The following is a 25,822-nucleotide window of genomic DNA, read 5'->3' as shown; positions in this document are numbered from 1 at the left end:
TCTTGCCACAATTTCACATGTTATCTATTGTCGTAGGAGCCAAAAAGTTCTAACTGCAGCTATCACGGAACCCTTGAGTGTGGGATCTGTAATTGTAACCCTGGCTGGATAGGGGACAGGTGTGAATGTGATAACAGGGGGACCGAGGAGGAGATATGCGGTACAGAAAATGGGTAACGACCTAAATTTTATGCTTTTTAAAATTAATCAACTGTTCTCAAAGATCAAGTCTACATATATTAAACTGAAAGATTCTTCTGGTTACTTTTAACCGTCTGTGCCTATTTAATTAAAATGTGCTAAATACCATGTTTTATGCATGAGATTTTTTTTTCAGTCCACCATAATATGCGATAATTAGTTTAATTTATGCAGACATACTATAAACTTTTTCCTGTTTAGAAACAAAACAATTAATAAATCATTACTTTATGTAAAAAAAAAAATACGGAAAATGATATTTTGCAAATATATGCACGAAGTACGAAGTGCGTACAAATGTATAAATTCAGAGAAATAAAAAGATGAAGTGTGGTCCATTTATTTGATCAAATATATAAAAAAAGAGAAGATATAACAAAATTCTACAGACACTATTGTTTAGAAAAATAAACGTACATGTATTAAGATTATCTAAAACCAATATTATTTTGTCCGATGTATGTGGCATAGAAAATATACTTAAATTTATATTGCAATTGTGATTCTCTGAAAAAAAAATGCAGAATTTAATTTGAGTAGATTTATTTGTTCTTCTAATTCAAATATCTTTAAAAACCATACGTTTTATTCCTTTCAATTCCTTCTGTATTATTGATACATTTTTGTTTTTAAATTTGAATAGAATCTGCAGTAGTGCCGGGCAATGCACGTGCCGGAAGTGTGAATGTTTCAAAGGCTACAGTGGAGACAAATGTGAATGTAATGACGAGAATTGTAGGACCTATGATAAACTACTCTGCGGTGGTTTGTTTATTTCTTTCATGGGTTATAAACGCATTTTGCAAAGCAGCAAAAAGATAATTACATACGATTATATATAAATAAATGTCATTAAATAAGAATGACATTAATTAAATTTTTAAAAAATTTTAAATTTTAAAAATTTTTAAATTTTTAAAAAAGATGATCAAATAAGATTTTTATTATAAAAATAAAATTAGCAAAGTTAATTCACTTTCAGGTCTCTCACGGGGACGATGCGTCTGTGGAACATGTGTTTGTAACGAAAATTATACAGGGGATGCTTGTGAATGTTTGAAATCTGAGGATCCTTGTAAAAGCAACAACGAAGTAAGTGTTCACATTTTGATCAGCCTTTATCTAAAAAAAAATAGTACACCTTAATATATTTAGGAAAAAAATGATTTCGTTTACCAAAAAAAACCATAATTAGGGAAAACATTTTTTTCTCAGGTGTTTTTGCAACACTTTGTCTACCATATATGAATTATGAAATATTTAAGTTCACACTTATTTTCTTGACACTTCTTTTTGACAGGTTTTCAAAACTCTTATGTGAATCTTTAATGAAATTATAATACAGAAAAGAGTATTATAATCATTCACACCATAGGAAATATATATATTTTTTTACTTTTGAACCAATATGCCGTAGATATATAGATAAAAAATATGAGTTCCCGAAATATTGGTCAGGAATACTTAAGTTTATATGTTTGCATGTGAAATTTGTTTCGGCAAAATATGCTGAAAGGTATTTAAATCTGATATAAACATCTTGACAAACTGAAGTAAGAACCTTTTGACTTTTAAAGATGGATACATGGATCTTCTTTATTTTACTAGATATAGTCTAAAAAAATAATATTAGCACACTCTATCGTATTTTTTCACACTGTTGTAGACTATATGCTCTGGTAACGGTGCGTGTGAGTGCGGACGCTGTGTATGTAATGTTGGCTTCCGAGGAAGATTGTGCAACCTTTGTACTGTAAGACTATCGATAAAATCAGTCTTTGTAATTTACTTTCATTTAGAGGGTTGCGGGAAAATGGCCATTTTTAGACTATATCGATCTTCTTTAAAAGAAGAGCTTCATATAAAGATATACAAAAAATATAAATTTTTAAAACTGAAATGTATGAAATGTTTCTATTCCAAATGATTGTTGACAGCTAGAGATACCATATCTAAAAAAGGAAATTACATCTGATATGTATTTGTTGTTCCCCCAGCCTCCTTAATGTTAATTTGTTTTATATCGTTATAATGTTTACTTATATCATGTATATATAAAGTATTCAGATGTCATGTATTGGTAAATTATTATTGTTGAACTTTTAAAGTATCTTTACTTTAATCTTTACTCTTTAAAGTATCTTTATGATCTTTAATGTCTAGCATTGTCCAGGAGTATGTATCGACAATAAAGACTGTGCAGAATGCGTGGCCTTTAACCAGGGTCTGTACAATTCAAGTGTCTGCAAACAACGTTGTAAGAACGTCGAAACAGCACCATACCTCCAACCAGCAAGTACATACAAAATTGCAGCAAAAAATACTGTATACAATTATATGTTCTTTTATTTTTATAGCAGTTATATTTTTTGCAACATGCCTGACTCTTATTATTACAAAACATGAATTCCATACCCAGCACATGTTCATGAATATTTCAGCTGCAGAGGACCAGAATGCACCAGTGACAATAAAATCCTGTATCATTGAAGACTCATTCGGTTGTTTCATATATTTTAATGTCCGTAAGTTTATTTATGCATTTTTTAGTCAAGATTAAATGAAATAACTTTTTTTTTTTAAATCTACCATTAATTTTTTGATGATTTTATTTTTTATCGGTTTAATTTTATTTGTTGTAAATATAACTGATATAATAATACTGATATTGATATATGAAGACGACAGCGATGAAAGTAGGAAGATTGTTGTGAAAGAAACTAAATGTAAGTAAAATTCATTCATCATTGAAAATAACAGAAATTTACATCTCATTTCAAAGATTTATCAGCATCATTATTGAAGAAAAAACACCCGATTGAAGTATCTATTTTCACAACTTTACTTACATTTGACGTCTAAGCAAAAACCTTTTGGCTTTGAATTTTTTCAAAATTTTATCAACACAGCAACTTAAAAATTCTGCATAAAAACTTGTTATATCGTGTCGACCTCTCACCATGTCGGAAAATTTTGTACGCTTTTTTCCTGATTCTATCAAATCTGTTTGCAATATTTTTCCCATGAGAAAAAATTGAATTGAATATATTTTAGGACATCTTGGACGTCAGAATAAAACTGTTATTAACACCCTTATTTAGGCATTATGCTCATTTGAATGCCTATTCCTGAATAAAGATTATTATTCTTATCAAATAGTAATAATGAGAAATAAGACTGCATTTCTTTATGTGGCAGGGTGCCCTGCGGGTCCACCAAATCTTCTGCTAGTAGGACTCAGCATCGCTGGAGCCATCTTACTAATTGGTGTGATTCTTTTAATTATATGGAAGTTGCTTACAACGCTATACGACAACGTGGAGTTTTCAAAATTTGAAAAGGAATTACTAAATCCAACCTGGGAGAAGGTAAAAGCACATGCCCCAATTGTGTTTCATTCAGTTTACCTGTTGACTTCAACTAAAGACGTGACGCTGTGATCAAATTTCCCGATCACCACACTGTGGCTTTTTTAAACCCATTACATATCACCCCTCTCTGAAAAGGATGACGTCCTTCAAACTATGTATGACGTTATTCTCTTTTTTTACTAAGTATCAATAGAATTACTTAAATTATAGGAATTGTATTACTTAAAGTTAGTAAATGAACTTTTTTTGTTATTTTTAAAAAGCTCACGAATATCATTCGCCACATTTTGCCTTTTATCCTGCCTCTTTAAATTGCATTTTAAAGGGGTTTAAATTATAATTTTATCATTAAACTAGAAAACTTGATCCGGAGAGCCGCATCACGTCGAATCAAAAGGTGCCTTTCATCAGATCAAACGAGACACAAACCTTCAATTTTTATTAGTGTGACTGAATTCTCCTAGATTTATTAGACTACCATATTTAAGTAAATAAATTTTTGTTTTAAGTAAATCTGACATGAAACGGCTCTTCGGAACACCTTTTTGTAATAATTGAAATTTTATATATGTTTTCATTTAACTGAATTTTATGAAAAGTGATAAATACATGTACTAGACGGTAGGAAAATAGAATACCAGCTTAAATATTATCTTTTTTAACCAGGATATGAATTGATCGAAAGATATTAAATCATTATTTTTGAAATACTAGTATTTATTAATAAGTTGCTTTAAAAACTGACTTACATCTTCTTATTCAAAAATACACAATTTGTTAATAAAAAATCTAATAATTTGATAGAAACTTTTATTTTATATTCTACGAGAACTGAAAATTCAAGTCGTTTTTGAAGCCTTAGAATCGTTCTTTTTGTAAAACATGATCAATGTGCTAAAGGATTGATAGATTGAACATATTAATTTTTCTTTAGTGCCTGTTTCTCTCTCTCTCTCTCTCTCTCTCTCTCTCTCTCTCTCTCTCTCTTACAGCATTTCACAATCAAATTTTTTCGTTTGTGAAGATTGATTTTATCTATTATAGTCTGAGAATCCTATCTATAAAGAATGTGTGACGAAGATAGATAACCCTATGTGTGACTCCGGGTTTAACCCTGACGAACACGATGACAAAATTTTGATACAGGAAATGGAAGTGGATACGACGCTCAGCGAGAAACAGTGTCACGCATATGAAAAGACAGTGGACACTGAAGATGAAAAATAAATGAATATTATAATATAATTAACGAGCCATAGAACCAATAAATACATATCCTTAAATGTTGCTTTTAGAAACAATTAATGATCTGATTGCTTTAATTTTCAAGCTTAATCAAAAATTTGTTTATCTTATGTATATAAAAAATGAATTTTCTTCTAGCTTTAAAAACAGTATTTTAAATGGGGGACAGGGTCATGTATGAAAATGACATGGATATATGTAGAAGTGTTGCCAAAAAAACTCTGAATGAAATTGTATGAATTTCATTTGTATATCTTTGTTGTTTCTAGCTTACTCATATCTTCATGGATTCGACTAGGCTTTATAGATTATGTTTCAAGTGAGGAACGAACATAAATGTCCAATACATTTATTCGATATAATTAAAAAGACTTTACTGATTACATGTTATATTGATAAATAAATTGTGAATTTCTTATCTGATGCAATAAGTGCCCTGAGAATGTCAGAATAAAGCAGTTTAACTAGTTTTCACTGCTAAATAACAATTTTTTCAAGTGCCCCAAAGCAGCAAAACATTCCTCTTGATGTAAAGGATAAATGAATGCAGAATAAACTTTAAATATATACTAGTATTTCGGTTGACATTTAGGTGTGATATAAATATTTTGTCAGTACAAGTGTGCAAAATTTTTGTAAGGACCGGAAAACAAGCACCATCAAATGAAAATCCTACTGAAGCATTGATTTTGAAGATTACAAACAGTAGTTATGCTCAAAGGTCTATCTAAAAAATTCAAATCAGAAGTCAATCAACCATGACCCTTTACAAACATCAGAGGTGGATGCAAGTGCCCTAGGTGTGAGCATCCCTTGTAGACCGAAAAATCTACCGTGTGCTCCTTGTCATGACCTGGTCATCGATGAAACATATGGAGATAACAAACAGTATTCAAGATCAAAAGTCCATAAAGCAATACAAAATAGGAGCAGAGCAAACACGGACCTTCAAAACATCAGTGGTGGGATATCATGTAATTAGAGTGTTTGAACAAATGTGTTTAAGTAAGAAAAAATCAAAGATAATATCATGTGTCTATGAATTGTCAAATGGAACAGAAATTTATTGCAAAGTAAGTCTCATTTCCAAGAATCAAAGTGTAATGCTGTGACGCGAGGCGAACTCGTCAACACAATTTTTATAGGGAACGTTGGTTTTTATTATTGTGAAAATTATTTAATACTCCATATTGAATCCACACTGTAACACTATAATCCACTGCACTAGTAAATCCAGAAATATAAATCCCAAATGTATCAATTTGATACAATAATTATTGTAGTAAACCTTCATCTTTCTTTAAGTAATAAATCCAATTCTATTCTACTATTTATTTACAGTTTAAAGAAAATGAAATTTATGAAAATAATTCAACCCAACTTCTTTTATTCTCCTAACTTATCTAATAGTTTCCTATTAAAGTTATATTTAATTATATATGAATACCTTAATATTTATTACAAATCCCTAATATTTTTACCAATCACCAGAGCTACACCTTAGTAAATATTTCGGTGCAACTTAATATTTTAACCAATCATCAGAGCTACACCTTGGTAAATATTTCGGTGCAACGCGGTGTTTACCAAGATTTACCAAGTCACCAATACACAACACCTTGGTAAACTTCGGTGAAAAATTGGTGCTGGTATTAATTTCCAGGAATAAGAGAAGTAATAGCCGTTTAATAATTTAGGCTATCACCAATAATTTCTCCGAAAGCCCTTGGTGTGTAATAATTTTACCAAAGATCTCAGTGAAATATCAGGTATCACTTGGTAAATCCTAACCAAACTACTAGTATAATAAATGTTTAATTTTCAAATCCTCTCTAGCCCGTTTTAACGGACCCTCCGACATTTTCACAAGTCTACAGAGCAATTAACCAATTGAACCCTATTCATACTGATCATCCCCTCAATGACAGTTATATACTGCGGGTTAATAGAGATGCTGGCTAAGAAACCCCCTACCAGACTGTACCCCACTGTGAATAAATAGAAGTTGGGAAGTGATACAAATTAACAAAGAAACATTAAGCAATGTATTTACACAGCAATTCACTACTGTAAAATTACATCATTAAACAATTATCAGGAAATAGAGAGTTACAAAATTTACCTATAAAGGTAAAATATAAATTTGTAACAATACTATAAATTCTCATTTCATATATGGGCTATAGAACTCTGTATATATTTTTGCATCTTGAACAATTTTAACAAATTAAGTTAATTAACAAAAACCAGTAGATCTATAAAATACATTATCATACTTATCAAGCAGTCGTTAGGATGTATATCTTTTCTGAAGTCGCCCTATAATCTTGCGGACACACGATATAATGTGACTAACTTTCGTTTATTAATTTTTCAAATGATATACTTAATACCAGATATCTGATAGGGATAAGAAAAGGGATAAGGATGATAAGAATGATAGTCGATGAAACATTTTTAACCAGATACATGTAGCGAAGGACGTTTTAAGTGCTTGTAAAAATAAACTTCCTTTTTGAGGAAGTTGAGAAAGTTTACTAGGAAAGATGTTCAATATATTGATATGACCGTGCCCAGCACACCGTAGAGGTGAAATATAAATGAAGGATATATAAAACTAGAACAGAGATGTCAGAATTTATAGAAATCGGATTAATTCTGCTTGTTTTATGTAAGTATATTACTTTATATGTCTTTCTAGAGAAAATTTATAAAACTTTTACTGTTCTTCAGTTATATACAGCAAAACTCGTTTAGTACGAACACGGATATTGCGAATTTACAGATATAGCAAAGTCATCTTGGATCCCAAGCTATATAAATTTAATGAATTTCTTATACAGTTATAACGAATTACGGTTATAACGAATTAATTTCATAGGTCCCAGTTTTGCTGTAATTGTTTCATCAGACTTCCCTCTGTTCCCTCAAATATATTCATATATTTTTACTTTTTTTTTTACTTCTTAATGAACAATGGCACAAAGACCGATAAATTTTTCAAAATATTATGTTTTGGAGAGCAGGAAAGAATTGTCCGTGTCAAACATGTTTTGCTTGTGTATTTGAATTTAATTCACAAAGGCAATCATGAAAAGCAAATTAACAAACAATATTGAAATACTGGAGTATCTACAAACGTTACTTAAGTAATAAGCTTCATGTCAGGTCGGTATGATACTAGTACCTAAAATCTTTCAGCTCATTATTTACTCTGATTATAATGTCTCTAAATGTGATTTTGATGTATGTAATGCAATCCCTATCATCAGGCAAACAAAAACTTACAAAATTAAAAGAATTCATGCCAAAGTCCTATGATTCATTATATATTGTGAGACAAAAGACACTGATGTCTAAAATAAAATCGCGGATTGTGATCTGGTGCCACTAAAGAAAAAGTATCCCTTTTTTCGTTTGGTTACACCTTCCGTGTAATACTTGTCATTATCTGGTATACGTGGGATAAAGATAAAGATTAACAACGGAAAATTTATCTCCAACGATATAATTTTTTAGCATTTTTTTCTTGGAATGTGAACATGTCAAAATATGAGTTCCAGTTTTAAATTAATCATTTTCAATAACTTGTCTACATGTGATTTCCAATTAATGTTCAGATTATACAGGTAAGACACGTTCAAATCTTCCACAATGAAATATTTTATGTAAAGTTTGGAAATAAATAAATATCACGATTTACAAGATAAATTTTTTGGATATTCATTATGCGTTGAAAGGTAGATAGTAATTAAGGAAATATAAAATCTTAAGTAACACAATGATGAATGATGACTTGCTTACTAAATTTAGTCATTGTTTTCACTTTACCGGGAAATGAATTCCTTCCTGCATGAATATCTCAGTATTTCTACACAATCGTACCTATATAAGCATGATATTTTATGTCCGATAAATTGTATAAAATGCTTTGGTTGTAATAACATCCCTTGGTTATTTTCAAACGTATGCGCGATGTGTTTTTTTAATTCTGATAACATGACCTTTTTCTTTTAAGGAGGCTAGGTGGTCAACAAATTATTTTTTTATTAACCACCAGATATAACTTAAATTTTGGGATATGATATCTTAAGCTATCAACTATCATTTGGCAAAGAAAAAATTCATAAATTTTAGGTTTAAAATTTGATCATTTCGTTATATCTTTATATGGAGCTCTTCTTCTAATGGAGATCAAAATAGTCTAAAAATGGCCACGACCACCCAGCCTCTTTAATTTATTTCCTCATTTAGCAACAACAGCTGACGGTCAGGTCTGTTCCGGAACAAGATGTGGACAATGTTTAATCTTCGATGGATGTGCTTGGTGTAAAGATCCAGTACGTATTATGGATTAATATAAAAAAAAAAAAAATTCTCCAAATGTATTCACAAGAATAAATTACATCTAAGCAATCTTCTGAGTGTAAAAATTTTAGAAAATATTTAGCCTAATATGTGTAATGCTCTTATTTGAGTTCTTTTTTTCTGACCCTCATTTCGTTAACTGTGTTTTATTTCTTTCGTCATTCACTTAAACAAATGACATATTTTACTTCTACATAAAGTTATTTGTTTTTTGCCCGCTTTTAACAAAAAAACACAAAAAAACAAACAAACAAGCTCAGTCGACGTTCGGCAGGAGAACTAAGGAACATAAAAGGAACAGTTACATTGGCGGATCCAGGAATCTTGAAGGGGGGGTCAGGGTATAGGGGCCTAGTGTTAACCCCAAAGAAAGATTTAATAATTCTCATGTATTTTTGGGGCCCCAAAAGAGGGGCCGAGCCCCCTGCCTTCTCTAAGTACATCAGTGAGTAAACAATTTCATAAATTCGGTTCACGGATGAATCGTGCACCAGAATCGACCTATCAATCATAAAACGATGTTTAAAACTTATAAAAATTAAAAGACATTAAAACGTTAACCATGTTCCTTTTTGAGTGTTTTTTTAATTTTTTTCTCTAAGGATTATGTCTTCAATCGGTGTGCAGCGGAGAGCCAGTTGTCTCTTGATGGTTGTAGGCAAATTGTCAAGAGGAAAACGCACAGTGTACAGATCTTACAGGTCAGATAAATTAAAGTATTCAAATCTTCAATAAAATTGAAAATATTTCATAGTTTTGATTTAGGTAAAAAGGAATTTTAAAAATTTTGTCACCGTAAAGAAGGCGTTTGAGTTGAAACTTTAGACTCTCGAGGCACTCTGTATTATGTTGCGTCGATTCATCAAAGTATATAAAAGTTCAAATGAGTATAATAAAATCAGACATAAAGTGTTATCACACCAGTAAATATCATAAATATCTCTTTATGTATTCATTTTCAATACAAGCAAGCAAGTCAAATCGATGGATCTTTATAATAATGTATGAAATAAAATGTAAGTTTTTATCTTACCGTTATTTCTATAGTTGCATTATTTGGATACTAAGATGTCATACGTATTACAAGCAATGGTCGGATTTACGCAAAAATGACTACGTAACACTATATAAATCACTGCATATAATGTTTACTTTTCAACGTAAAACAGTGTTCCTTTGTGTCTGTTATAAAAAATGTAGTGGTTTATTTTGTAAATTGATGTAGGGCATTTGAAAAGAATACATTTTGTTGGTAAGATTAACGATTTGTGTTAAGATACACTATAATATAAATGAGAGATTTCCTTTTACTTGGACAATTTCTGTATCAGAGTAATTTTTCTGTAATGTATATTTGAGTTGGAAAGTGTTTTTTTTTTCCCAAAATTATAGTACATGTATGTTTCTCACATTATCATCATTTTCAGAACAATGACTTCTCAGATGGTGGTCCTACGGAAGAACCGGTACAAATTAAACCACAAAGGATGAAAATAACACTTGTTCCAAGTACGTCAAAAGTCAATCATATTAAATGTAATTGTTTGACTGAACATCAGTTTAAATGAAACACAGTGTACTTAAATGCCTAATGATTTGTAATATCGAGTTTAAAATTACAATTAAAAGTCATTTTAAAAAGATATTGCAAAGTTTGTGGTAGGTACCTGTATAAAAGGAGTACCCAGTGTATGGAAATTGGAATCATGTTCTAATTTCCAAGCAATTAAAATTTGAAATATATTTTATATACTACAGAAATATTTCTAAACGTCTCACTGAAAACAAAGTGACTTTTATTTTCCTGTCTATTCATGTCGGAAAGGTACGACGGCGTATTCATGCCATTTTAACAATGTAGAAATTTTTTATTAAATCGTTTGTACGATTTAGTAAATCGTTTGTACGATTTAATAATCGTACGATTTACTAAATTAAATTGTACAAACGATTTATTAAATTGTACATATTAAATCGATGAAAGTTTACGTGACGTAATGGTGTACAAACGATTTATTAAATCGTACAAGATTTATTAAATCGCAAACAAAAAAAAAATTTCCCTCTTGAAATGTATATTTCAAGTTTTTTTCTTCTTCGTGATGTTTATTTTTTCATAGATGAAAGTTTACGTGACGTAATGGTGTTCTACAAGATTGCCAAAAATTTTCCTCTTGATCTGTATTTTCTAAACGACCCATCGTATACGATGAGAGAACTAGTTGCAAGCCTTCGTCGATTGGCCACAAACATAGGTAAAATTTTATTAAATGAACAAATGATAAGAACTTGAAAAAAATACTTAATTCTTAAAATTATTAGTATTTGGTACAATAACTGAATATGATATGGTAAACATAATGATAATACAGACAGCTGTATGAAATGTATAATGAAGAACAATATTATCAATTCTTATAAGAAGATTTTCAAAAAATTGAGGTCTAATGAAATGTTTATCAAATATCGGCTTGTATTTCTTCGTTATATGTCAATACCTTTCATGAAATTAATTCTACAGTAAAAACTCGTTGTAAACATAAACAGTCCAGTGGTTTACATCTTCACTATGCAAAGGTTTTGGGTCTAATCCTCTGTGCAAAGCGGGGTTTCATGGCTAGCGAAGATGAGAAGCATAAAATATCATCATTATTCTACTTATTAAAGTCTATATTAATTGGATAGCTCCTTGATTTATTTAAGCTGATGACATCGCTACAATAACGACAGATTTTAGATTTGGACTTGGCACAGCGATGGATAAAGTCATAGATCCTTTCACTCTACAAGATCCTAAAAGGTAAAAAAGCAAAATACATCATTGTCAATACTTTTGTTAAATTTGTAAATTCTATTTTTCTGTCAAATACTTTCTGTAGCATTATAAAATATCACAAGGCCTTAATATTTTCTGTTTTCATGACGTTGCCTCTGGTCCGGAGATATTGTCGATTAATGATTTTTAAAGGGTCGGGCTGTCCTCAGATTTTCTCATAAACAATTTTAGCTAGAAACATGAAACTTTCAGGTATGGTAGAACTGTCTCTTTAGATATGCGGAAGGTATGATTATTTTCATTTTTATCGGAAATGCCGCACGTTGTCGCTCGCTATGGCGCGAAAAAAGACCTATCTACTTTTTCAACAATATCTTTTTACTTGTAAATACTTTATTAAAACATATGGAACAAAAGGAGTGTGGATTATCACGATCATTCGACGGATAGCAACAACCATGGGCTCTCCCCTAAAACTAGGGAGCTAGAGCGGCCAAAAGTTATTTCCTATCTAAAAAAAATATTGACAATTTGTTAAGCATCACAGAACAAAGGTTGTTCAGAATAACAAATACTGTAACAACTTAACGAAATAAGTACCTGCTAAAGAGATCATTAGAAGTCGTCAAAATAACTTCACTTCCGATCACACCGGAAGTAGTCGTAAACGGCTCATTTTTGCACACATGACCGTAGATGTCTCTCAATTTCGAACTCATCTTCTTGATAATTAAACCACAGAATTATTTTGTTGCTTTGATTCAAGCTGGTCTACTTTATTTAATCATTATTCATCTATTTATTTATTTTTTTTACAGTCGATTGAATCCTTGTGGATCCCTTTACTGTGACAAACCATATTCTTTTATACATCGGCTCTCACTAACCAATAATGTAAACGAGTTTACGGTTAGTTATTTGTATATATCTCTTAAATAAAAAACCCCAGTATTTTCAAAAAGGATTATTTAATGAAATTTCTACAATTTTAGTTCTTATATCTTCCAATTTGGTTTTCTGATCGAAATGTTAATAAATCGTCTATAAATTTAACTTCTCAATAACCACTTGGCCATTTTCAACCAAATGTGCCACAAAAGATCTTTGTGTGGAAATTTGCTTAAATAAAGGATAATATCCGTTTTAGGTGGGAGAGTTCGATTTAGAATTACCCAGGAGTAAAAATAAACGGATTTTTTTTTTAAAATGATTTTTGCAAGGAATACTGGTCCAGAAAACATGAAACTTATTTGAAAGATTCATTACATAGTGAAAAAAAATTTTTGCAAATCATGACTTTCGAGACTAGGTCAGGCCTACCATTGGCATTCAAATTCAACAAAAAATGATACATATGGAGATAACGAACAGTTTTCAAGATCTAAAGTCCTAAATTTTTGCAAATCATGACTTTCGAGCTAGATCATGCCTACCATTGGCATTCAAATTCAACATAGAATGAAACATATGGAGATAGCGAACAGTTTTCAAGTAAGAAGAGTTCTTAAAACATTACAAAATATACAATATAGGAAAAGAGCAAACGCGGACTTCCAAAACATCAGAAGTTTGATCAGGTGCCATGTAGGAGTGAGCATCTGCTGCCGACCGGTCACACCCGTCGTGTTTTTGATAATCTTCACTAAGACGGCAACAGTTTGATAACTCATACAGATATTTGTTCAAATCATCCAAAGGTAGTTCAGATCAAGCTTGTTCAGATCAGGGCCTTTGAGATTAGGCCTAATTTTCCAATTCCTCTATCTAAGTGTATAACCCGTAGTAGGACTTCTTTTATAGCTATAGTACAGGTTACTTAGTAAAAACTTTTAAGGAAAAATATAATATATATATTTAGCAAAAATTACAGAGATGTCATTTTTTTTTATCAAAGTCGTAAGATGTTTTGTGAATAGGGCCATAGGACTGTAATTAAATTCAAAATTTGAAAAAAAGAGTTTATTTGATGGAATTTATAAAAAGTGTTACAAGCAAGATTACAAAAATAAGATTTTTTTTGGGCAGGATGCTTTAAGTCGTGTGAATACTACAGCAAATCAAGATATTGTAGAGGGCTTGTTTGATGGGCTTATGCAAGTCATGGTGTGTGGGGTAAGTATTTAAAATTAAATTTCAAATACCTGTAATTTGCATGTTGTAAGAGTTCTTTTATACATGAACGAGATTTCCTCAAATCTGTACATATATTGCATTTTTTTCCGTCTTAAATAATCCTGATATTTTTAAATGCTTTACAAACTTTAGAACCAGCTCACATCCTCTTGCTGTTGAAACTGGTCGATATAAACAAACTCCTGTTAATGGAGGAAAATGTACTATCTGCAAGTCTGATTGTGTAGAAGATGGAATACATTTTTTTATTTGCATGATAGTTCAGCATATCAGGACTTTAGAAAGCCATTTTTGAGGCTATATAAACGATCTGTAAGAATTTATCAAGATTATCTAATAGGAATAAGTTTACATGACTTATGAGTATGAAAATGAGAAAGTTATCACATTTTTTTCAAATTACATTCATAACTGTTTTAAAAGAAGAAAAGTTGATTTATCATGAGAAATATATGTACTCTTATCAGCATTAATGTTCATTAATTGTTTGACTATCATTTAGAAATTTCACTCATTACTAGTATTTTTTTACTTATGTTTTTGTATACCTTCTGGGCCAAAATTGTAAATAAATATTTACTCACTTATTTTATTATATGATTGAATAGTTTTCATCTCTCTGATTGGCTGAGATCCAACTATGTTAAAAATACAGTTGTAAAACCTGCACGTGACGTTCCAGGTCAATACAAGGATTTATTTCCTTACATTGATCTAAAAATAGTACTGGGATATTCCAAATTGATACAAATTGAATTTGGAAAGCTATTTTACTATAACTTTTTTTCATGTGAAGATAAGTTAAGCGAATATATATTTTCGGGTGAGGGTATATAAACGAGGGGATGCATGGACACTCCTCCAACACTTTTACTGAAAAACAATTTTTACTTTTTGGCAGTCAGTTTTCCCGAATAATACTCCTTCCTTTAAAACTCTATACTAGAAAAAAGACTGACATATTTTTTTTCCATGGCAACTAAAATTGATTTTAAAAAAACACTTAACAAAAAAATAAATACGACCTGTGAGGTTTATTAACATTTTAATTCTGCTTCTCTCTTAATTGTATTTGGATAGGACTCGATTAAATGCAAACAAGTAATGAGTTTTATCATTTTATTAGTGAATCATATAATAAAACATTATTGCTGTTTTTTGTCAATACAATTATGCTTTTGTATATTCACCTCGCCCTCCGGGCTCAAAATTGTAAATAAATATTTACCTCAAAACACAGCAATAATTGTATAATATTGCATTATAAATTTTCTTATTCGATTGGTTGAAATTTACATTGTATTAACTAGAATTTTTACGATTATGTACAAGATTACTCCTGAATTCTTTCCGAAAAAGAATCTTCTTTAATAAAAATACATGAGGGATAGCAAAATTGATTTTTTTTATTAAATAAAAGTTTATTATATACAGAATAGAATAGGTTGGAGAAGTAAAGCTAGACGGATGGTTCTGTATGCTACAGACATAAATTTCCACCACGCTGGAGATGGCAGGGTATAGGAAATCTGAATAGCAAATTACAAATTATTCCTAAAGTCCTGTATAGCAAATATTGAAAGTTAATTTTTTCATGATGTCATCCTTGTATAAAGATTTTTTTTTTAAAATTCAACAATGATACATGTAATACAATTGTAAAAAATAGAAATCAGCATTAAAACAAAAGAATTCAAATCATAAATGCACTCCAAAAGTCACACAAAATAATCGTAATGCTTATTGTAGGTTGCTGGAATTTTGGAACCAAACGATTGTTTATGTCACTTAGATGGCAGTGGCAAATATACGAAGGCAGAAATACAGGCTAGTTGTCGATGTCAAGAATGTTTAATGTTTTAATTTATTTAAAAAAAAATCCAAGAGCTTTAATTTGTTATGAGTTGTTTTTGGCGTTTTACTTAATTCTCGTAAAATTCGAGTTTCAAATTGATTTATAGATCGTTGTTGTGTAGCGTCCAGTTGGCGAATATAGAAATTGAAATTAAATTAAAATTTCAAAGAATACAATAGCATTTATTACATTTTTTCTATCAAATCTTTTTATCAAAGTAATAACCTTTTTTTCTTATAAGAGAAAAATACCTTTCTCTATCTGTGCAACTATGTCTATTAGCTAAATGTATAATTTTGATTTGTTGTAGGACTACCCTTCAGTTGGACAAATCGTTCAGAAGGCTCGGGAGAACAACATCAATATTATATTTGTAATCGGTGGTGCTGACAATCAAATCATAAGAAACTTGTATTATGATCAACTTACGGCCATTTTACCCGGGGGTGTCACTAATGCTTCGGCCTTATCCACAGATGCTTCAAACATTCTGAACATTGTCAGGGAAAACTACAGGGTAACATAATGACACCATATGTTTTACATACAAATAATGTATACTGAAAATATTATTTGGACGTGGAAATTCTGAAGATATATATTTTTTATTCACTTATTTATTCTTAAAGATGTGTTTTGTAAGGTCTCGATCTCATTCAAATGGCCAAGTCATAATTGTTTTCAATTTATGTTTCAATTTCAAAATCATGTATCTAATCATGAATTGACTTAAGTAAAAAAAAATAATCTTAAAGACAAATTCTTGAATTTCAATGTCATTCACGTTCATCATAATATTAGGCCATACATCTGTGTCTGTAAAAATGGCTACCAGCTGTTATCTTTATTATATTCAGTTTAGTAAATACCGTAATTTGATTTATTTCCCCTTTGGAATGAAACATTTGGAGATAAAAAACAGTATTCAAGATCAAAATCCATAAAACAATACAAAATAGGAGAAGAGCAAATAACGACCTCCCCCCTGCGAGGTGAAATTCATAATTTCAGGAACTTTTATGAATCGTTCATGAACATTCATGATGTGTTCATGACTGGTTCATAAAGATGGTTCATGAACTTTATTCATGAATGTATTCATAAAATGTAGTTCATGAACAAATGATGAATATATATGAATATTGGTAATTTTCATTTTAAAGACAGAAAAAATGTAGAGTTCTAGGTATTATGAATGTTCATGAATTTTCATGAAGACTAAAATAATTGACAAAAATGATTGACAGAAAACACTCAATACTCTCATAATACATCTTTTGCATGCAGATGCGATTGTTGAACAAGCCCCTGGTATAATTTATATTTAATAACATTCTTTCACCATCTGAAAAAATAAATCATGAAATCTCTAAACATTTCGTGTTTTTATATGATTTTAATTAAACAAACAGTGCATCACCATTGACAGCATTTTTTTTTCAAATTCATTACTTGTGTTTCTTCATAATTTAAATTAAACAGTTATATTCATCATAATGTGCTTTAATTAATGTCTTTTTTCATCACACAACTTTGTTCGACCGAATTTTCTCTAACATCAAACTTTAAACAAGTTGTTGGAAAATGAAACATTCTGGAAAATGAACTTTGTGAGCTGCGTACAAAACGTTTTATATATTTATTAACAACTAAAAAAATTATATCACTTGTCTGTACTGTACCGTATTATTCCTGGATTTATATACATTTCAATTTTGGTGCAGTTAAAATGTCAAAAGTTTCCCTTGCTTCGTGCGTAAATGATAGAGCACAGACTGCATGGTTGTAAAGTATCTATGACATAATCCACATTCGTATTTTGTAGTTTTAATTCTCCTATGTGTCTTCACAGCTCAGAATATTCTGTCTGAGGGCGAGAGATTGTTATTATCATGTCATAGGGGGCCGCCATACTTGCTATACGAAACTAAAAGTCAATACATGTATAATTTATGACGTAAAAAATTCGAATTCTTCATTGATAAAACTTATTTTGATATTAAAAAAATTGTATTTTCAGTGAAAAATTATTCAGATAGTGTTTGTAATTTTTTTAAACAGAAATCTTGGAAATTCGAAACTAACGATTTTCTTAGCTCTACCGTACATTTTTGAATAGGCGCAAACTTGAAAACGCGCGAGACGTTGGAAGTGGGAATTTGTAGAGTGGAAGAATCAGTATTTGTGATCTATTATTTGCATAATCACTGTGCCGTTTTCGTATTGCATAATTTTATTTCGATCGGGTTCAATATTCTGTTTATACTAATTATGGTAGCCATGCGGTTTGCCTGGTGTTTTGGCTGTTAGGCTAAGTTTGGTGATGTTGGCCTCCCTAAGGAGTAAGTTTTATATTGTTTTACTTGAATTTATATCTAACTTGATCATCTGTATCTAACAGTATTATGCAATATATTTTATCATGTTTAAATTCTGCAACTACAATGTTTTGTAAAACCGCGCATTTCCAGCATGCGATAGGCATAGGCCAGTTCAGCTCACATGTTAAAGTTACGCATTTAATTTTGTATGATTGCTTATGATTTTGATATTTTATCAAATTCTTATTATGCTTTTGTAATTTTTAGTTTTTCACCCTCTCACAAGGTGTGTCCAATAAACAGTACAGTCACTGATCTTTGTCAACTTTTTAAGAAAATAACAGAATATGAAGAAGGAAGACTATATATAGGATCGATCTACTTCATAACTGGTGAGTGACAAAAAATTGAGGCAATCACTGAGTCAGAAATCTGTCTGTAAATGTTACTGTCTATTTGTAAAATAACAACTAATTAACATGATCATGATTAAAGCACATTATGATAAATTAATATGTCTCTTTTTTTAATGCAATTTTTGTCTAACTTTGCTTTGAGTTTGGATCCAACCATATAACACATTAATTATAGACTGAGACTCAAAACATTCATAGGCCTGATTGATCTACAAAATGGCAGTCCAAGAAAATAGGCTTCAATTCCACTCAGAATGTTTTAATTTGGAAGTGTCTCTGATGCAAAATTAAATGAAACTAAAATGCAAGAAAATACAAAAAAGTCTTATGTTTTACAATCATAAGTACTTTCAGAAAATCTTTCTTTTTGAAGGAAAAAGAGAAGCAGTTCACAAATGTTGATGAGCAGAAGACAAGAAACTCTGGCTGCACAAAAATCTGAGCTCTTGAAAAAGAAAGAAAAAAAGAAATGAAAATATGAATGATATTCAATCAAAGGATCCAAATGATGAAATTCTGGAAATTCCACATGGAGAGACAATAAGGATTTTTGAATTGACCATCTCTGCTCAAACTGCTTGAAAGCACTGAAAACTGTTACCCTGGTGCTGAACAAACTTTTCTCCTAGACTGGAATTAAAAACTGTTCAATTTCTGGCATTAAAACACAATTTGAAACATGCTGAGGATTAGGATCCCCCTCTCCTTTTGACCAAGTAAGGTTAAACATTCTGCAAAGAGTTGCATTTGAATTGAAATTTTTTATACTTTTACCAGGAATGAACTACATTTCTCATTTACTATGGTTTAATGTGTCAGAATTGTCTATTTTAAGTTTTTTAACAAAGATTTTGTTGCCATGGTTGGAAAACAAACAACATTTCTGTGACATCTTTCAAGATGCTGTATTATAAAATCATCTACTGTTACTTTTTTAGCATGACTTCATGCATTTTCATGAATAAATTAAACATGAATAATGATATTGCATTTTTTGTTTACAAATAAGCAAGAATATTCATGAATGCTAATGGTTCATGAATTTTATTCATTCATGAACATTCCTGAAAAAATTCATCAAATTATTCATGAATAGTTCATGAAGATGCAATGAACTTATTATTGGACATTCTTGAAATGATGAATCTTCATGAATATGACTCTTCATGCATTATTCATGAAAAAAAATATTCATGAATATTCATCAATTTTCTTTCATGAATAAAAATTCATGATTTGAAAATGTCCAATAATAAGTTCATAGGATCATCATGAACATTTCATGAACATTTGATGAATAAAATTCATGAAAAATTCAAGGAAATTCATGAATTATTCATGATCGTCTCGCAGGGGTCAAAACACCAGAAGTGGGATCACGTTCCATGGAGGAGTAAGTATCCCCTGCTGATCGGTCACACCTGCCAGTGCTAATTGTCATGATCTAAAAATAACAGAAAAATCCGTCGTGAATTACTTGTATACATGATGGCCAAACAATTAGTATTAAAAAAAACATCTTTCAGCATTTGACTCAGGGATAAAATGTATTTACAGACAAGGTCATTTGAAATTTTTAAAAGGGGTTGTCTGAGGTGTCAATTCTTTCAAAATGGCCTGGAAACAGTTGAATTATCGTTTTAATTTCATTTCAAACTTTTATTTTTATAAAAATGTTAACTTTTAATAGTTTAATCAGTTCAAATTAATGAGCATTTATAAAAATTAAGGAAAACTGAAATTCTTCATTAAATTAGAACAAACATCTGTGTCTATAAATAAGAGTACAATATCAAATTAGAAATTCAAAATTCTTTTCTTTAATAAATAGTTTCAAAAGTAGATTATTAAATGTTTGATTGATTTTAGGAACACAAAAGTACATAAAATATCTGTTTGTACAATAAAAGAGAAATCTAACAGAGAAAAGTTCTACATATGCTAGGTATTCTGTATTTTTCACATGTTTGTAGCGACCAATGGCTCAATATGATAAACACTTCAATAATGCAAAGTTAAACGCTTTAATTCTTTTTATTCATGAAGTGAGTGTATATGTTTATCATGTGATCTTCGGATTTTAAAATTATAATTAAGATTTCTTATAGCGCCTTCGTGAGACAGTGAAATTAATTACTAGTGGTGTTCCAGAAGAAATTACTCTAGATGTATATACAAACTGCAGGACCGGAGGGTTAGTTCAAAATATTTTTTTTGATTCCGTGTCATCTGTAAAGCAATAGATTTAAGTAATTTCTCATTCTGGTAAGCAATATTTTCTCTCTGCATTTTCAGACGTACCCTAGATAAAACAAACATTTGCACAGGATTGAATATCGACATTTGGGTAAAAAAAATAGTATAACTTAAACGTTGTTCTGAGTAGCAATCAATTTTTAAGATGTTTATCTTATAATCAGTGTTGTTTCTTCAATCTCAGATAAAATTCCAAATGTAGCAATGATTCTCCTTTATCTCAATTATTTTTTGATTGCTCTGCAAGAAAAGAAACTTTACATGAATAAAAAAAAATAAATTGTCGTCGAAATATTGCTGTTCACAGAATTAAGCAAACTCAATGTTTAACTAATTACCAATCAGTATTTATTTTTCTGTATTGATAGACAAATTTTACGCTGTTCATAAAGTCTCACTTCACGGTTTGCCCTGACAAGAGGAAAGTGAATTTCACAGTTTTCCCCGAGGGCCTGGAGGAGCGTGTTCAGATAGAAGTTGAACACGTGTGTGACTGCGACTGTCAACTAGAACCGAAAGCGGTATATCTTATCTATATATAGAATTTGATTAGAATTTAGAACCGGAAGCAGCATATCTTGTTTATATATAGAATTTAGTTTAGGATTTTCATTTAACTAATGTAAAGATTAATTAATTAGCTCATTTCATATGTTGTCCATTGATTGTTATGCAGCTATTCCTAAACTTTCTCTTGAAATATAATTTGAAAATCAGGGAGTTTATCGGGTAAATGACGCATAGATGGAGAGCTAGCAAATAGCTGGCGTACATTTGTTAAAATATAATGGAGACTAGTATGTAAATCCTATTAAATATCTGCAGAATTAAACTTAACCATAGTTGAATGTATAATATACTGTGATATAAATGCATTTTTTCATAGGAACGAAACAGCACTAAATGTAATAGCAGAGGTACATACGAGTGTGGCATATGTCACTGCGACACGGGGTGGTCAGGCAAGAACTGTGAATGTGATGAGAGGGGCACAGTAATGGACGCTTGCGGGACTGATATGGGGTAAATAAGTAATGAATGTTTGTGTCCGTAGTTTTAAACTTTTAATATCATAGATATTTTGATACATTTGTCTTCAAAAGCTATTTCAGATTGATTATAAATAATATTTAATATAAGAACGTGTTAACGTGATTAGTTATTACTTTTTACCGCTAAGGTATTAATATAGGCAATTCTAAATACGTCAAGATATAACAGACATTATAGTAATTTGTGTAATGATAAACGCTGTAGTTACTCATTACCAGAGAGAATCGTCTCTCTATTCATGACAGAATTCTTTATATGAAGTTGTTAGTTTGATTTTAACTTCATGAAAAAACAATTAAAATTTCAATTATCAACACATTAATTAAGTACATGAATTTCATAAAACTTATTCCATTTCAAGTAGTTGTTTATTCCTGCACTTTTCTTATACAGAATTTGCAGTAATGCGGGTAATTGTACCTGCCGGAAGTGTTCTTGTTTTGAGGGATACAGCGGTGACAGGTGCGAGTGTAATGACCGGAATTGCCCCTCATACAATGGCTTACTCTGCGGAGGTATTGTATTTCCTACACAATTTCATTCAAAGAATATGCAATTAAAATGCCTTAAAACGTCTTAAGAAAAATAAAGCAAAGTATGAGATGTCATAAAAAATAACCTTATAGTTAAAGAAAGTCATGTGACATTTTTGTCAAAATATACTTAAGGAAATGAACGGGGCCAATGTTCCTGTGGAGAATGCATTTGTGACGTGAAATACAATGGTAGCTCTTGTGAATGTCCAATATCTACTGAAGCTTGCAAGGATAATAATGGAGTGGGTACATAAATAGGACGGATATAATATCATATCTACTGAGTAGATAGTAAAGAATATGTAAGAATTGGAAATTTTTCTTGGTAGTTACTTACAAAAGACATTTTCATAATTATATATCCAGGTATATATTTAATCGCTTTTTAATGCTCCCTCTTTTCCTTTCAATTATATGAAACTCTTTGCCTTTTGCGTAAATTCAATATGAAAATAACAATCAAATTCAGAAGTCCTTTAAAACAATACAATACAAATTTGAAGGAAGGTAAACAAGGATCTTTAAAGCATTAAAGGTTGGATGAGGTGTCATGGTCAATCTTTGTCTCTCTTAAGCAAAATAACCATTATAATACATTACAACACAATATATCAAAATTTTTGTAAATTCTAAAATTGTTTTTTAAACATTTAATTTTAGAAATTATTAATAAAACTTTTAAAATCTAAGATTTAAAACAAATTTATTTTAGAAGTCTGACTCATTTAATGTAATCAACAAAACGATTTTGTATTTTTGTTACAGACTCTTTGTTCTGGTAAATTTCTGAGTTTTTTTAAAATTAAATTTTTTCGGTGTGACGTCTCTCTACAGTGGGGCGATTTGTGAACGATGTCAGGTAAAAAAAATAGCAGTATTCTAAGTTAACCTTGGCCTTTCAGTGATATTTATGCAGTAAATAATTACGATGAAAGACTGATATTCTCGTAAATTTCGTTACATAATTTTTTCCAGTTTTTATCGTTTGAAATTTACAAATGCAGGCTTTTAAAATTAAAACAATTTCTGTTGAAATGTACAAATATTTGGTATAGTGTTTATATTCATATTTATCGTTTGTGCGAATTTCAACGAGTGTAGCACATATTCAATAACAAGGTCTTTGTTGGGCGTACGGCAAAGAGGTGGGGCCAAAATTTAATTCTCGCGTATAATAGTATTCGTTATATGACAACAACAGTTGAAATTTTGTTCCTATGTTATTAATTTCTTAACTGAGAATCTATCCCATGACGCCTTTTAAAATGTTAAGTACATATTAAATTTGTAATATAGCGTACGAAAAAAAATTCATTGACACGCCATACTGTTAAAACAAAATCCAAGTTTAACTGAGAATTGTACTGACTTGGAATTTCCCTTGAAACAAAAAGCAACAATTGTATTCCGAAAAAAATGAAAACAACAAGGATTTCTTACCTGATGACCGAAGGTGTGATTTTCGATTTTTTTTTAAAAATTAATTTTAAATTTGGAAAACAGCACTGTCCAGGAACATGTGGGAACAACAAAAATTGTGTAGAGTGTGTGGGCTTCAACCAGGGTCTCTTCAATGAAACTATTTGTCTCCAAAGATGCCAGAATGTAGAAGTTGTTTCTGATCTAGAGGAAACGGTAACAGGTAAGTGACATGGTGATTCTTTATTCTTAAATATTATAAAACAAACGGATACACGTAAGGTAAATGAAAAATATTCATGAGTATTATACAGCTTATAATATTCCTTCCAAAACATAAAACAAAAAACAGAAAAGAAAAAAGTAAAAATATATCTGTGATTATTTTTGATTTTATTTTAAGCTGACAATGAAACTACACTCACAGCCTGTGTTATACAAGACAAAGATGCCTGCGTTATCAGCTTTAACGTTTGTAAGTTCAACATTTATTTTTCTTTGTTTGTTTGTTTGTTTGTTTTTTTTTTGAAGACTTTCAATGTCTTGTACTTGTGACTTGTGTTAACGTTTCATACATAAGGGAAATTTAAAGTGCCCAAATTCAAGCTAAGCATTGCCAACAAAACTGTTTTTCTGTTTTATTTAAAACAAGATTGAATTGTTCCTTTCAAACCGTAAGCTTGTAACTTCTGAAATGATTTTTGTAAATGTTTTAATTTCAAAAAGAAACTGCCAAGAAATGCATATTTACTGTTTAGACTTTATGATCATGTATTTTCTTTCAGACAACTCTCCCGACAGACAATTTATAGAAGTAAAATCTACCAAACGTAAGTATACGACTGTATCGATCTTCATAAATACAAAACACAGAACAATAAAGTGTTTAAATACATCAATGATTTGTTTTCATTAAAGTATGTTAAATATATACTTTAAGAAAATGTAAGATATGGCATGTTAAGTTGTCATTGCCATCCGTTACGTATATATGTACAATTCATAATAATGAAAACAATCTCGTTGATTATAACCAAGTGCCTGGAACAAAACAAATAAATAATTTACTGTCGACTACGCTTAAATTGCGAGACATTCTTACAGATAAAGGTATTTTTCCCTAATAATTTTTACTTTTCTATACGTGTTTATCTACATCACCAGGCTGTCCCTTGGGACCACCCAATCCTGTTACTATTGGAGCCAGTGTCTCCGGCGCCATCTTCCTCGTGGGGCTGATACTGATCCTTATTTGGAAGCTCCTTACTATGTTATATGATAAACTGGAGTATAGCAAATTTGAATCAGAAATTCAGAACCCAATATGGGAGAAGGTACAGTTATTCTAATGCAATGTTACATTTAATTCAAATAATTAAAAGTTTTGTGGTCACATAATAATGATAATGAAAATTGTATTCAGAACGGCTGTGTATATTAATTTTAATCTAAATATCAATCATATGGCGATCATGTGAATATTAAATGTAACCTTTTTTGATTTCTTTTCTCCTTTAGTCGGACAATCCTATTTACAAAGAGTGTGTTACAACAGTACAGAATCCTGTCCACGAAGCGAACATTATCCTGGAAGATGGACCTAAGCTTAAAGAATAATAGTGGATTTGATGAGTGATGTTCTCAAAAAAAAAAATCACAACTGAGCCAAAACAATTGATTACTTTTTTTGCTTTCGTTTGGCAACCATTTACACACATGTGTAATTTGCTCTTAGAGTTTATTTACTCAGATGAAAAATGTTACATTTTGATAAGAGTTATGAATGAAGTATTTTTAAAGATACAAATTATCGACAAATGTTAGGTGAATGAGAACAAAAGAGAGTCATAATAAATTAATTCAAATTATGTT

At 30.4% G+C, this 25,822-nt stretch overlaps 2 protein-coding genes and 1 long non-coding RNA gene across 4 annotated transcripts in view; all 3 read left to right on the top strand.

Moving 5' to 3' along the window:
* The window catches only part of LOC134261805 (integrin beta-3-like), a 63,550-nt gene extending 58,717 nt beyond the window's left edge, over nucleotides 1–4,833 (top strand). Inside the window, exons 16-23 of one of the 2 annotated variants that reach the window (XM_062744202.1) lie at nucleotides 845–966; nucleotides 1,184–1,293; nucleotides 1,868–1,954; nucleotides 2,365–2,497; nucleotides 2,643–2,726; nucleotides 2,883–2,927; nucleotides 3,400–3,569; nucleotides 4,617–4,833. In XM_062744202.1, coding sequence (XP_062600186.1) covers nucleotides 845–966; nucleotides 1,184–1,293; nucleotides 1,868–1,954; nucleotides 2,365–2,497; nucleotides 2,643–2,726; nucleotides 2,883–2,927; nucleotides 3,400–3,569; nucleotides 4,617–4,799 — 934 coding nt within the window. In that variant the 3' untranslated portion in view covers nucleotides 4,800–4,833. The remainder of the gene's footprint in view (nucleotides 1–844; nucleotides 967–1,183; nucleotides 1,294–1,867; nucleotides 1,955–2,364; nucleotides 2,498–2,642; nucleotides 2,727–2,882; nucleotides 2,928–3,399; nucleotides 3,570–4,616) is intronic. The other variant, XM_062744209.1, reaches the window with a different exon arrangement.
* Nucleotides 4,834–7,399: 2,566 nt separating this feature from the next.
* On the top strand, nucleotides 7,400–25,820 carry LOC134261533 (integrin beta pat-3-like). The gene is made up of 24 exons (XM_062743962.1): nucleotides 7,400–7,488; nucleotides 9,072–9,157; nucleotides 9,788–9,886; nucleotides 10,613–10,694; nucleotides 11,306–11,440; nucleotides 11,889–11,985; nucleotides 12,780–12,870; nucleotides 13,987–14,073; nucleotides 15,529–15,612; nucleotides 15,844–15,921; nucleotides 16,260–16,466; nucleotides 20,795–20,880; nucleotides 20,982–21,033; nucleotides 21,311–21,463; nucleotides 21,829–21,965; nucleotides 22,389–22,510; nucleotides 22,664–22,773; nucleotides 23,297–23,309; nucleotides 23,341–23,390; nucleotides 24,035–24,173; nucleotides 24,354–24,425; nucleotides 24,736–24,780; nucleotides 25,115–25,284; nucleotides 25,469–25,820. The coding sequence occupies exons 1-24, from the start codon at nucleotides 7,446–7,448 to the stop codon at nucleotides 25,565–25,567; spliced, it is 2,337 nt and encodes a 778-aa protein (XP_062599946.1). The 5' UTR covers nucleotides 7,400–7,445; the 3' UTR covers nucleotides 25,568–25,820.
* LOC134261353 (uncharacterized) lies at nucleotides 18,243–19,610 on the top strand. The gene is made up of 3 exons (XR_009990801.1): nucleotides 18,243–18,291; nucleotides 18,538–18,662; nucleotides 19,060–19,610. It is a non-coding gene; the product is annotated as an uncharacterized LOC134261353 (long non-coding RNA).
* Nucleotides 25,821–25,822: the final 2 nt, after the last annotated feature.

This window comes from Saccostrea cucullata, unplaced genomic scaffold (assembly GCF_032062105.1).
Source record: "Saccostrea cucullata isolate Sc308-1 unplaced genomic scaffold, CSIRO_AGI_Scuc_v1 ctg356, whole genome shotgun sequence".
In the NCBI taxonomy this organism is placed as follows: Eukaryota; Metazoa; Mollusca; class Bivalvia; order Ostreida; family Ostreidae; genus Saccostrea; species Saccostrea cuccullata.
The sequence above is the reverse complement of the archived record's forward strand: the minus strand, read 5'-3'. Positions and strand labels throughout refer to the sequence as shown.

Bases quoted from the DNA above. Each gene is read 5' to 3' on its own strand.
- LOC134261533 (XM_062743962.1), top strand. From the start codon at position 7,446: ATGTCAGAATTTATAGAAATCGGATTAATTCTGCTTGTTTTAT. The intron at 16,467-20,794 runs GTAACATAATGA...GATTTCTTATAG, and splicing joins TTGTCAGGGAAAACTACAGG to CGCCTTCGTGAGACAGTGAA. The intron at 24,174-24,353 runs GTAAGTGACATG...TTTTATTTTAAG, and splicing joins TCTAGAGGAAACGGTAACAG to CTGACAATGAAACTACACTC.